The sequence below is a fragment of the Hyperolius riggenbachi genome, chromosome 11 (genome assembly GCF_040937935.1).
Source record: "Hyperolius riggenbachi isolate aHypRig1 chromosome 11, aHypRig1.pri, whole genome shotgun sequence".
Classification (NCBI taxonomy): Eukaryota; Metazoa; Chordata; class Amphibia; order Anura; family Hyperoliidae; genus Hyperolius; species Hyperolius riggenbachi.
In genome coordinates this window covers 28,736,466-28,750,451 of record NC_090656.1, presented here as the reverse complement: position 1 = coordinate 28,750,451, position 13,986 = coordinate 28,736,466, and the positions used below count along the sequence as shown (strand labels likewise).

The window sequence follows — 13,986 nt, the reverse complement described above, 5'->3', positions numbered from 1 at the left end:
GCTCACAATCTAATCCCTACCATAGTTATATGACAACTGTAGCCTAGGGGCAATTTTAGGGGGAAGCCAATTAACTGTATGTTTTGGGATGTGGGAGGAGCACTCAGAGGAAACCCACACAGACATGGGAAGAACATAAAAACTCTATGCAGATAGCGCCCTAGGGACCCAGAAATGCAAGGCAAGAGTATGCTTTTCACTACACCTCATGCAGTCCCCTGTACTTTTTTCTGAGTACATGTAAAAAAAGCGCCTGGAAAAAGGGCATGGGGGGTTGCCGCCAGTAAAATGAACAATATTCTACTACTTAAAGTACCACTATCGCAAAAATTGTAAACACACACAAATAAGTAATATGTTTCTTCCAGGGTAAAATAAGCTGTTGTTATCAGTTACAGTAGTTACTAGAAATCTGACAGAACTGACAGGTTTTTGACTCTTCCTTCTCCTCATGGGGGATTCTCAGTGTTTAATTTATCCTTTACAAAAGCACTCCCTGAAGAGCATCTATACAAAGATGCAGGTCGCGCCCTCTACCTGTTTGCACACTATTTTGGCAGATGGACTGAGCAACTGCCATTCACTAAGTGATTTTGAAAATAATGAAAACCCAGAGAATCCCCCATGAGGAGATGGGCTAGTCCAAAACCTGTTGGTTCTATCAGATTTCTACTACCTACTGTATGTGACAGCAGCCTAAAAAAGTAATTTATAGCACATTGTACTCTGGGAGAAATGTACCTTTTATTTATTTATATTACAGTGCTGCACAATATGTTGGCGCTTTATAAATACAATAAATAAAAAATATGTTTTCATGTATTTTGATATTTTTAAATGTTTTCGCCATAGTGGTCCTTTAATTCCAATAGTAAAATATCTGTAATTTTTGCCAATGTTTTATTATGTCTTAACCAAACCCTACTCTTACACAGAACCATACCTCTACCGCTGCCTAACCCTAAAACCTCCCTCTACCTATGCCTAACCCTAAGGCTCGGTTCACATTAGTGTTTTTTCCCACCGTGGAGCCAGGTATAGGTGCCCACAGTATAGGTTAGCTACGTAGGTGCCACCAGTATGTGTTAATTAGCTAGGTGCCTGCAGTATAGGTTAGATAGGTAGATGCCCCCAGTATAGGTTAGATAGGTAGGTGTCTGCTGCATAGGTTAGGTAGGTAAGTGACTGCAGTATAGGTTAGATAGGTAGGTGACTGCAGTATAAGTTATATAGGTAGGTGACTGCAGTATAGTTTAAGTAGGTAAGTGACTGCAGTATAGGTTAGATAGGTAGATAACTGCAGTATAGGTTAGGTAGGTAAGTGACTGCTGTATAGGTTAGATAGGTAGATGCCAGTATAGGTTAGATAGGTAGGTGACTGCAGTATAGGCTAGGTAGGTGACTGCTGTACAGGTTAGATAGGTAGGTGACTGCAGTACAGCTTAGATAGGTAGGTGCCAGTATAGGTTAGGTAGGTGACTGCAGTATAGGTTAGGTAGGTAAGTGACTGCGGTATAGGTAAGGTAGGTACGTAATTGCAGTATAGCTTAGATAGGTAGGTGACTGCAGTATAGGTTAGGTAGGTAAGTGATTGCAGTATAGCTTAGATAAGTAGGTGCCTGCTGTATAGGTTAGGTAGGTAAGTGATTGCAGTATAGCTTATTAGGAAGGTGACTGCGGTATAGCTTAGATAGGTAGGTGCCAGTATAGGTTAGAAAGGTAGGTTCCTGCAGTATAGCTTAGATAGGTAGGTGACTGCAGTATAGGTTAGGTAGGTAAGTGACTGCTGTATAGGTTAGGTAGGTAAGTGATTGCAGTATAGGTTAGGTAGGTAAGTAGCTGCTGTATTGGTTAGGTAGGTGCTGCAGTATAGATTAGGTAGGTAGGTGCTGCAGTATAGATTAGGTAGGTAGGTGCTGCAGTATAGATTAGGTAGCTAGGTAGGTGCTGCAGTATAGATTAGGTAGGCAGGTGCTGCAGTATAGATTAGGTAGGTAGGTGCTGCAGTATAGATTAGGTAGGTAGGTAGGTAGGTGCTGTAGTATAGATTAGGTAGGTAGGTAGGTGCTGCAGTATAGATTAGGTAGATAGGTGCTGCAGCGTGGTGGGAGCGGGCATAATAGTAATAACTCACTTTTTTCTTCAGCAGAATAGCCGATCCCACGCTGCTTCAATGTACTTCCTTTCCCGACATCTGTCTCAGTAACAGCGCCCCCTGTGTTGACATGCGGAACATCATCACAGGGGGCGCTGTTACTGAGACAGATGCCGGGAAAGGAAGTACATTGAAGCAGCATGGGATCGGCTATTCTGCTGAACGAAGGTGAGTTATTACTATTATACCCGCTCCCACCGCCACAGCACCCCCTACGGCCGCAACAATCCAGCGCCCCGGGCGATTGCACGTATCGCACGCCCATAGAAACGGGGCTGCCTCTACTGATGCCTAACCCTAAGACCTCCCTCTACCGATGCCTCACCCTAAGACCTCCCTCTACCTATGCCAAACCCTAAGACCTCCCTCTACCGATGCCTAACCCTAACACCTCCCTCTACCGATGCCTAATCCTAAGACCTCCCTCTACCTATGCCAAACCCTAAGATCTCCCTCTACCGATGCCTAACCCAAAGACCTACCTCTACCAATGCCGAACCCCAAGACCTCCCTCTACCGATACCTAACCCAAAGACCTCCCTCTACCGATGCCTAACCCTAAGACCTCCCTCTACCGATGCCTAACCCTAACACCTCCCTCTACCGATGCCTAACCCGAAGACCTCCCTCTACCTATGCCAAACCCAAAGACCTACCTCTACCAATGCCTAATCCCAAGACCTCCCTCTACCGATACCTAACCCAAAGACCTCCCTCTACCGATGCCTAACCCTAAGACCTCCCTCTACTGATGCCTAACCCTAAGACCTCCCTCTACTGATGCCTAACCCTAAGACCTCCCTCTACCAATGCCTAACCCTAAGACCTCCCTCTACCTATGCCTACACTTAACCCCCCCACTTAACATTTACCCCCCCAACCTTAACGTACCCCCGGCCGCAAAGCCACAATTTGCGTCAAAGAAGGTAAATTTGGGTGACCAGAGGCACATTATAGCGATCAGTAAACTGAGTAACTTCTGCGCTGTCAGAAGACAGAGCTGAAATTACTTTTAAAACACTGCAACTGTCAGAAGACAGAGCTGAAATTACTTTTAAAACACTGCAACATCACTGTTCCATCATTCCCCACCATCCATGTGGACCTGGAGGGAGAATAGTAATTAACACCGCCGGGACTTGTGCAGGAGCAGGATAAGCCGTATATCGGCTGTATCCTGCGCCCAAGTCTCACGGCTGCAATTTCACCCGTACTCCATTATAGCCCATCTACACTGGTCCTTTCTATCCTGATTCATTTTCCTTCATATTAACATTTGAAAATAAGAAATATACCAATTTAAATTATGGCGATAACATTTAAAGTTAGTTAAACAGTTTTCTGTAGGAAAATACACATATTTACACAGATCTGTACATGAGTCCTGAAAGAGGGACAAATGGGAAAGAAGAGGGACTGTCCCTCCAAAGAAGGACAGTTAGGAGCTATGGGGGTGGCTAGAGTCATAGGAAGACATGCAGTGGTCAGGTGACACAGGTGCACTACTTATACTATTCTCTACAGCTTCCCACCACCCACCTCTTCTCTGTGTGTCGCTCGGGAGCGCGCCTCTGCAGGGTGAGGCGGGCAGTGCGCGTTCTCGGCGCGGTGCTGATGCTGCGGTGTTCGGAGGTGGCTCTGCGATTGGCTGGCGGCGCGGTTACGTCACTCGCCGGCCCTTATAAGGATCATGCAGGAGAAGCTCCGCCCCCAGTGATCGCATCTCCAGCGCAGGCAGCAATGAGGGAGATCGTCCACATCCAGGCCGGCCAGTGCGGCAACCAGATCGGGGCCAAGGTAGGTGCCCGCTGCGAAGCGAGACCTCTCCGGATCATAGAGACTAGTTCTGCCCGTCCTGGTGACACCTCGCTCCATGCAGCAATGACAATGCAGAATAACGAGATCTCCTCCCCATCCTACAGTGCCCAGATATACATCCAGTATCATACATAAGTACCTTGCTACCCTCCCTATCCTATAGACAGTGCCAAGATATACATCATATCCCATACAAAATACTGAGATCTCCTCCCTATCCTATAGACAGTGCCCAGATATACATTACATCCCATACAGAATACTGAGATCTCCTCCCCATCCTATAGATAGTGCCCAGATATAAACCTTATTCCATACAGAATACCTAGCTACCCTTGCTATCCTATAGACAGTGCCCAGATATACATATGGGGACTATCTACAGGATATACATACCATACAGAATACTTAGATATCCACCTTTAGTCTATACAGAATACCTAGCTATCCTCTTTATCCTATAGATAGTTCCCATATATACATCCAATGCCATATAGAAAAAACAGATATTCACCCTAGCCTATAGATAATGCCCAGATATATGTCCAATACCATACAGAATACCTAGCTATCCTCCCATCCTATAGATAGTGCCCGGATATACATCCAATACCATATAGAATATCTAGCTATCCTCCCTATCCTATAGTGCCCAGATCATACCCCATACAGAATACCCAGATATCCAGCCCAGGTGGAATACCTATATTCACTTTATCCTATAGTAGCTGGATATTCATCCCTGGCCAAACCTAAAGGCAAGATATTCTTCTCAGCCAGTTCATAATGCCCAGATATCTACCCAGCCCATAAATAATGCCCAGCTCTTATATAATGCCCATAGGTACCCTCTTATGTATCCTTGCATCTGTCAGGAATAAGGCCAGGGTAGGTGCCAACCTCATAACATCATCCAGATGGCTTGATACATGTGCAGGTACTCTGAAGCAGTCTCACGCCAATGCCCTGATAGTCACCCCCAGTACTCCGATCGTGATAAATACCCCAGGAAAGCAGCAGCTCTGCACACACCTCAGTACCCTGATACCTACGCTATCAGTCCTGCTCACTGCCTCCAGCACCCAGCTAAGCCAACACTGATCCCTGGAAGAATGCTTCTCACCCCATTATCCTGATATCCCCAATTTCCAGATAATCCGAAAATCCAGATACTACCAGTACCTGACACACCTGGACAGGACACAATGACCAACCAGCTGTAATTCCACCTGTCAACACCCTTCGCTGGGCTGCATTCATATGTACTGCGCTGTTGTGTTGTAATAGACCCAATAATGCATGGATGCAGAGATAATGTATATTTATATCTTGTATCTTTGTATTTATACATTTTCAGGTTTTTCGCGTGCCCTCTAGACATGAAATAACCTTGACGAGAGTCTGTCATTATCAGCAGCCCCCAATCCCCTCCCCAGTTCATAGAGACATGCCATGCAGGCCCTTGGGTGGTGACTGTGGCAGCCAGACAAGGGCTGTGGCCATTCCTAGCACCACCCGCCCGTCAGTGCAGGTGTCTGTGTTGCCAGACGCTGGTGGGATGTCGGGTGGGCACTACTAGAGGAGCAGAGTACTGCAGAGCCACACCCATCACTGCAGCGCCGGAACAAAGGGCTACATGAAGATTGCAGGGGCGCATGGCACGTGGGGGGCAGGGGTACAGCACTGGGTGCATTGCACAGTGCCCAGCAGGGCTGGTAACTGTGTAATGCCACAGGAAAAGGGGCAGTTTCTCCGCATGTCTGTAAATCTGTACTGGCACATGAACAATGGGCAATATTTCTTTTTTTCCCCATGAGGAATCCTTCAGCTTGTGTATTATTTCACCATTTTCCATCTGTTGGCATGGCAGCGTTCTACACAGATCTCTTTGTATTCAGCATCAAGGGACTTTATTGCTGGGGGCTCAGTCTGTTAACCCCATCCCTGCCAGATAGAACAAACACTTCCCTTTAAAAGGCTGCCATTAACCTTTTCTCTGCTAGAGGGGATACATGCTGCCCATTAACCTTTTCTCTGCCAGACGGGATACAGGCTGCCCATTAACCTTTTCTCTGCCAGACGGGATACAGGCTGCCCATTAACCTTTTCTCTGCCAGACGGGATACAGGCTGCCCATTAACCTTTTCTCTGCCAGACGGGATACAGGCTGTCCATTAACTTTTTCTCTGCCAAACGAGATACGGGCTGTCCATTAACCTTTTCTCTGCCAGACAGGATACAGGCTGCCCATTAACCTTTTCTCTGCCAGACGGGATACAGACTGTCCATTAACCTTTTCTCTGCCACATGGGATACAGGCTGTCAATTAACCTTTTCTCTGCCAGACGGGATACAGACTGTCCATTAACCTTTTCTCTGCCACTTGGGATACAGGCTGTCCATTAACCTTTTCTCTGCCAGATGGGATACAGGCTGTCCATTAAGCCTTTTCCTGCCAGATAGAATAATTGCTTCCCCTAAACCCTTCCCCTGACAGGATAAAGGCTGCCCATTTACCTGTACCCTGCCATACAGAACAAAGGCTGCCCTTTAACGCCTTCCCTGCCACACAGAACAAAGCCCCATTGTCTGGACAGAGAGGATTTCTCCACCCTTACATATTCCAGGCCTGAATGTTTCTCTAGAGGCAGCTGACTAATGCCGCAGCTGTAGGGTGAGGATGAGGTACCCGCCCCTTTTGCAGACATGGGCATGTGCTTAGCTGTAGGGTGAGGGACAACCTCTTCTTTCTGGCAGACAAATAGTTACAGATAAGGGCTTACAAAGTTAAGAGCCTTAGCTGTAGAATAGGCCTTCTGTCCCCTCCTAACTGGCAGGGAAGGGGTTACACTGTCAGACGTCTCATCTATAGAATAGGCCTTGTGCCCTCCTCGCTGGCAGGGAAGGGGTTACACTGTCAGGGGTCTAATCTATAGAATAGGCCTTGTGTGCCCTCCTCGGTGGCAGGGAAGGGGTTACACTGTCAGGGGTCTCATCTATAGAATAGGCCTTGTGCGCCCTTCTCGCTGGCAGGGAAGGGGTTACACTGTCAGACGTCTCATCTATAGAATAGGCCTTGTGTGCCCTCCTTGCTGGCAGAGAAGGGGTTACACTGTCAGACGTCTCATCTATAGAATAGGCCTTGTGCATCCTCCTCGCTGGCAGGGAAGGGGTTACACTGTCAGGAGTCTCATCTATAGAATAGGCCTTGTGCGCCCTCCTCGCTGGCAGGGAAGGGGTTACACTGTCAGACGTCTCATCTATAGAATAGGCCTTGTGCGCCCTCCTCGCTGGCAGGGAAGGGGTTACACTGTCAGACGTCTCATCTATAGAATAGGCCTTGTTCGCCCTCCACACTGGCAGGGAAGGGGTTGCACTGTCAGATGTCTCATCTATAGAATAGGCCTTGTGTATCCTCCTCGCTGGCAGGGAAGGGGTTACACTGTCAGATGTCTCATCTATAGAATAGGCCTTGTGCGCCCTCCTCGCTGGCAGGGAAGGGGTTACACTGTCAGACGTCTCATCTATAGAATAGGCCTTGTGCGCCCTCCTCGCTGGCAGGGAAGGGGTTACACTGTCAGACGTCTCATCTATAGAATAGGCCTTGTGCGCCCTCCACACTGGCAGGGAAGGGGTTACACTGTCAGACGTCTCATCTATAGAATAGGCCTTGTGCACCCTCCTCGCTGGCAGGGAAGGGGTTACACTGTCAGACGTCTCATCTATAGAATAGGCCTTGTGCGCCCTCTACACTGGCAGGGAAGGGGTTACACTGTCAGATGTCTCAACTATAGAATAGGCCTTGTGTGCCCTCCTCGCTGGCAGGGAAGGGGTTACACTGTCAGACGTCTCATCTATAGAATAGGCCTTGTGCGCCCTCCTCGCTGGCAGGGAAGGGGTTACACTGTCAGGAGTCTCATCTATAGAATAGGCCTTGTGCACCCTCCTCACTGGCAGGGAAGGGGTTACACTGTCAGAGATCTCATGTATAGAATAGGCCTTGTGCACCCTCCAAGCTGGCAGGGAAGGGGTTACACTGTCAGACGTCTCATCTATAGTATATGCCTTGTGCGCCCTCCACGCTGGCAGGGAAGGGGTTACACTGTCAGGTGTCTCATCTATAGAATAGGCCTTGTGCGCCCTCCTCGCTGGCAGGGAAGGGGTTACACTGTCAGACGTCTCATCTATAGAATAGGCCTTGTGCGCCTCCTCGCTGGCAGGGATGGGGTTACACTGTCAGTCTAATCTCTAGAATAGGCCTTGTGTGCCTTCCTCGCTGGCAGGGAAGGGGTTACACTGCCAGGGGTCTCATCTATAGAACAGGCCTTGTGCGCCCTCCTCACTGGCAGGGAAGGGGTTACACTGTCAGGAGTCTCATCTATAGAATAGGCCTTGTGCGCACTCCTCGCTGGCAGGGAAGGGGTTACACTGTCAGACGTCTCATCTATAGAATAGGCCTTGTGCGCCTTCTCGCTGGCAGGGATGGGGTTACACTGTCAGTCTAATCTCTAGAATAGGCCTTGTGTGCCTTCCTCGCTGGCAGGGAAGGGGTTACACTGCCAGGGGTCTCATCTATAGAACAGGCCTTGTGCGCCCTCCTCACTGGCAGGGAAGGGGTTACACTGTCAGGAGTCTCATCTATAGAATAGGCCTTGTGTGCCCTCCTCGCTGGCAGGGAAGGGGTTACACTGTCAGGAGTCTCATCTATAGAATAGGCCTTGTGCGCCCTCCTCACTGGCAGGGAAGGGGTTACACTGTCAGTCTCATCTATAGAATAGGCCTTGTGTGTCCTCCTGGCTGGCAGGGAAGGGGCTGTGCTTTCTGGTTTTATAGGCATGGGTGGGGATGTTGATTCATTGAGCTCGTTGGGCACCCAGTTTCCTGGCAGGCAAGAAGTCACATGTCAGGGGAGGGTTGGGCACCTATGTAGCTGGTACACGAAGTCCTAAGTTTATGCAGAGGGCAGGACACCCAGTTTGCTGGCAGACAAAGGGTGACACTGTCGGGTATCCCATTTATGGGTTGGGTGCAGAGGGGAGAGAAGGTAGTGGTTGGACACCCAGGGTTACAAAGGGTTACACTGGCAGGTGTCCTAGCATTAGGATGGTGGTTTGACATCCACCTTCCTGGCAGACAAGGGGTTAAGCTGTGACATCATTGCTTTTTCACGGGGAGAGACAGCTGAGTGTGTAAATCCTCTCTAATTAAAGGGATCTGCAGCCAGGGAGAGGGGTGTGGCTGCTGTCACTTGGGATGGCGGGGGAGCCGGTGATTAGGCTGTATCCTCTTCCTAGATTAGTCTGAGCCTGTTGAGCACACAGGCTATCCTGCAGGGAGCCGGCTGGTGTTTCCTGTCACATGTGGACTGGCTCTGGCCTCATCCAATATGTAACCCCTGCAATGCTGGAGCCAGTGGCACATTGTTCAGCTGATCAGAGACACTCCCATCCTGCTGCAGCAACAATGACAATGACGTCACCCTGGCCTTCATTGCATATGTGTGCTGGCAGACAAAGAGGGGACAGCGACAAGCGGTCAGACGTCACCTTAATTCCCACCGATGGCTCTGTAGCTGAGTACACACATGAGATAAAAGTCTTTGGAAAAAGAAAAATCCCTGAACAATTTTCCCACCTTCCATATAGTATGAGGGCCAGCAGATTTTCAATACTAAAGCTGCTAACACATGAGATAAATCTTTGAAAAGTGAAAGATCAAAGACACTACATGGAGGTGGTAAAATTGGTCAGTGATTGGCCAATCATAATTGAAAGTGTGTACCAGGCTTATGTGGCCTGTGTGTGCTCATGTCTGGCCTATATCTGCCAATGTGTGGCCTGTGTGTGCTCATATCTGGCCTATATCTGCCAATGTGTGGCCTGTGTGTGCTCATATCTGGCCTATATCTGCTAATGTGTGACCTGTGTGTGCTCATATCTGGCCTATATCTGCCAATGTGTGGCCTGTGTGTGCTCATATCTGGCCTATATCTGCCAATGTGTGACCTGTGTGTGCTCATATCTGGCCTATATCTGCCAATGTGTGGCCTGTGTGTGCTCATATCTGGCCTATATCTGCCAATGTGTGGCCTGTGTGTGTTCATATCTGGTCTACATCTGCCAATGTGTGGCCTGTGTGTGCTCATATCTGGCCTATATCTGCCAATGTGTGGCCTGTGTGTGCTCATATCTGGCCTATATCTGCCAATGTGTGGCCTGTATGTGCTCATATCTGGCCTATATCTGCCAATGTGTGACCTGTGTGTGCTCATATCTGGCCTATATCTGCCAATGTGTGACCTGTGTGTGCTCATATCTGGCCTATATCTGCCAATGTGTGACCTGTGTGTGCTCATATCTGGTCTATATCTGCCAATGTGTGGCCTGTGTGTGCTCATATCTGGCCTATATCTGCCAATGTGTGGCCTGTGTGTGTTCATATCTGGTCTACATCTGCCAATGTGTGGCCTGTGTGTGTTCATATCTGGTCTATATCTGCCAATGTGTGGCCTGTGTGTGTTCATATCTGGTCTATATCTGCCAATGTGTGGCCTGTGTGTGCTCATATCTGGCCTATATCTGCCAATGTGTGGCCTGTGTGTGCTCATATCTGGCCTATATCTGCCAATGTGTTGCCTGTGTGTGCTCATATCTGGCCTATATCTGCCAATGTGTGGCCTGTGTGTGCTCATATCTGGCCTATATCTGCCAATGTGTGACCTGTGTGTGCTCATATCTGGCCTATATCTGCCAATGTGTGGCCTGTATGTGCTCATATCTGGCCTATATCTGCCAATGTGTGACCTGTGTGTGCTCATATCTGGCCTATATCTGCCAATGTGTGGCCTGTGTGTGCTCATATCTGGCCTATATCTGCCATTGTGTGGCCTGTGTGTGCTCATATCTGGCCTATATCTGCCAATGTGTGGCCTGTATGTGCTCATATCTGGCCTATATCTGCCAATGTGTGACCTGTGTGTGCTCATATCTGGCCTATATCTGCCATTGTGTGGCCTGTGTGTGCTCATATCTGGCCTATATCTGCCAATGTGTGACCTGTGTGTGCTCATATCTGGCCTATATCTGCCAATGTGTGGCCTGTGTGTGCTCATATCTGGCCTATATCTGCCATTGTGTGGCCTGTGTGTGCTCATATCTGGCCTATATCTGCCAATGTGTGACCTGTGTGTGCTCATATCTGGCCTATATCTGCCAATGTGTGGCCTGTATGTGCTCATATCTGGCCTATATCTGCCAATGTGTGACCTGTGTGTGCTCATATCTGGCCTATATCTGCCAATGTGTGGCCTGTGTGTGCTCATATCTGGCCTATATCTGCCAATGTGTGGCCTGTGTGTGCTCATATCTGGCCTATATCTGCCAATGTGTGGCCTGTGTGTGCTCATATCTGGCCTATATCTGCCAATGTGTGGCCTGTGTGTGCTCATATCTGGCCTATATCTGCCAATGTGTGGCCTGTGTGTGTTCATATCTGGTCTACATCTGCCAATGTGTGGCCTGTGTGTGCTCATATCTGGCCTATATCTGCCAATGTGTGGCCTGTGTGTGCTCATATCTGGCCTATATCTGCCAATGTGTGGCCTGTGTGTGCTCATATCTGGCCTATATCTGCCAATGTGTGGCCTGTGTGTGCTCATATCTGGCCTATATCTGCCAATGTGTGACCTGTGTGTGCTCATATCTGGTCTATATCTGCCATTGTGTGGCCTGTGTGTGCTCATATCTGGCCTATATCTGCCAATGTGTGGCCTGTGTGTGCTCATATCTGGCCTATATCTGCCAATGTGTGGCCTGTGTGTGCTCATATCTGGCCTATATCTGCCAATGTGTGGCCTGTGTGTGCTCATATCTGGCCTATATCTGCCAATGTGTGGCCTGTATGTGCTCATATCTGGCCTATATCTGCCAATGTGTGACCTGTGTGTGCTCATATCTGGCCTATATCTGCCAATGTGTGACCTGTGTGTGCTCATATCTGGCCTATATCTGCCAATGTGTGACCTGTGTGTGCTCATATCTGGTCTATATCTGCCAATGTGTGGCCTGTGTGTGCTCATATCTGGCCTATATCTGCCAATGTGTGGCCTGTGTGTGTTCATATCTGGTCTACATCTGCCAATGTGTGGCCTGTGTGTGTTCATATCTGGTCTATATCTGCCAATGTGTGGCCTGTGTGTGTTCATATCTGGTCTATATCTGCCAATGTGTGGCCTGTGTGTGCTCATATCTGGCCTATATCTGCCAATGTGTGGCCTGTGTGTGCTCATATCTGGCCTATATCTGCCAATGTGTTGCCTGTGTGTGCTCATATCTGGCCTATATCTGCCAATGTGTGGCCTGTGTGTGCTCATATCTGGCCTATATCTGCCAATGTGTGGCCTGTGTGTGTTCATATCTGGTCTACATCTGCCAATGTGTGGCCTGTGTGTGCTCATATCTGGCCTATATCTGCCAATGTGTGGCCTGTGTGTGCTCATATCTGGCCTATATCTGCCAATGTGTGGCCTGTGTGTGCTCATATCTGGCCTATATCTGCCAATGTGTGGCCTGTGTGTGCTCATATCTGGCCTATATCTGCCAATGTGTGACCTGTGTGTGCTCATATCTGGTCTATATCTGCCATTGTGTGGCCTGTGTGTGCTCATATCTGGTCTATATCTGCCAATGTGTGGCCTGTGTGTGCTCATATCTGGCCTATATCTGCCAATGTGTGGCCTGTGTGTGCTCATATCTGGCCTATATCTGCCAATGTGTGGCCTGTGTGTGCTCATATCTGGCCTATATCTGCCAATGTGTGGCCTGTGTGTGTTCATATCTGGTCTACATCTGCCAATGTGTGGCCTGTGTGTGCTCATATCTGGCCTATATCTGCCAATGTGTGGCCTGTGTGTGCTCATATCTGGCCTATATCTGCCAATATGCAACCTGGGCGCTTATATCTGAGCATATATCTGCCAAAAGCAGGCCACTTCTGTAGCCAAAGAGATTAACAGGCTGCCAGGCAACTGGTATTGTTTAAAAGGAAACCTTCATATCCATCTCAGTTAGGCTGGTTTCACAGTGGGACGTTACAGGCGCACGTTAGAGCAGCCTGTAACGCAGCCCACCGCACAGTAATGAAAAATCAATGGGGCTGTTCACAGTGCCCACGTTGCGTTACATTGTAACGCTGCGTCACAAGACAACGTACTGCATGCAGTACATTAGACGTGGCTGAGCCGCGTTAGACTGCTTGCACATGCTCAGTAATGTTGTGGAGGAGCGGAGAGCGGCCAGGCACATGGCTAATTAATATGCACTGCACTTTGTGACGTGCAGTGTTTACTTCCTGGAGCGGCCGCTCTGTGCGGCGATTGGCCGGCGGGACTGCGTGATGCCGCATGCGCACAAGAGTGCGCATCACGGCATCACTGACGCCAGAGTGAGCTGCACAACGCGGCTCACTCTGACGTCCAGATCCAGCACCACCAGGCGTTGCGTTAGGGGGACGTTATGCGACCTTAACGCCCCCTCTAACGCAACGTCCTGGTGTGAAATTAGCCTTAAGGTTCACTTTAATCTACTGTTTTACAAATCAGGGAGCACTGCCATTTCAGCAGAAGGTCTCCATAGAGTTCATTTGAAATCGGCGCCGGTAGACTTGGGCGCAGGATACAGCGGTATATAGCTGATCCTGCTTCTGCACAAGTCCGGGCCGATTTCATTACTATTCCCCCTCCAGGCCGCCATGGATAGTGGGGGAATGAAATAATTCGGCTTCCAGCGATTGCTGGAGGCTGAATTATTGTGTTTAAGCAAATTCGGCTCTGTCTTCTGACGGCGCCGACGTTACTCACTGAGCGCCGCTATAGATTGATTCCCATTACAGTCTATGGCGGCGCCGGCTGCGCCCAAATCTAGCAGCGCTGAAAAGCACTGCTCCGTCTCCATACAGCTTTAGTTGGAATAATACATTCCTTTCAGGCAATATTTTGTCACTGGGATGTCAGGCGT

General features: G+C 48.8%; 1 protein-coding gene across 1 annotated transcript in view; it reads left to right on the top strand.

Annotated features, from left to right (window-relative positions):
• The first annotated feature begins 3,858 nt into the window (after positions 1-3,858).
• Positions 3,859-13,986, top strand: part of TUBB3 (tubulin beta 3 class III) — a 34,236-nt gene continuing 24,108 nt past the window's right edge. Inside the window, exon 1 of the mRNA XM_068260917.1 lies at positions 3,859-3,952. Within this exon, the coding sequence (XP_068117018.1) occupies positions 3,896-3,952 (57 nt within the window). The 5' untranslated portion in view covers positions 3,859-3,895. The remainder of the gene's footprint in view (positions 3,953-13,986) is intronic.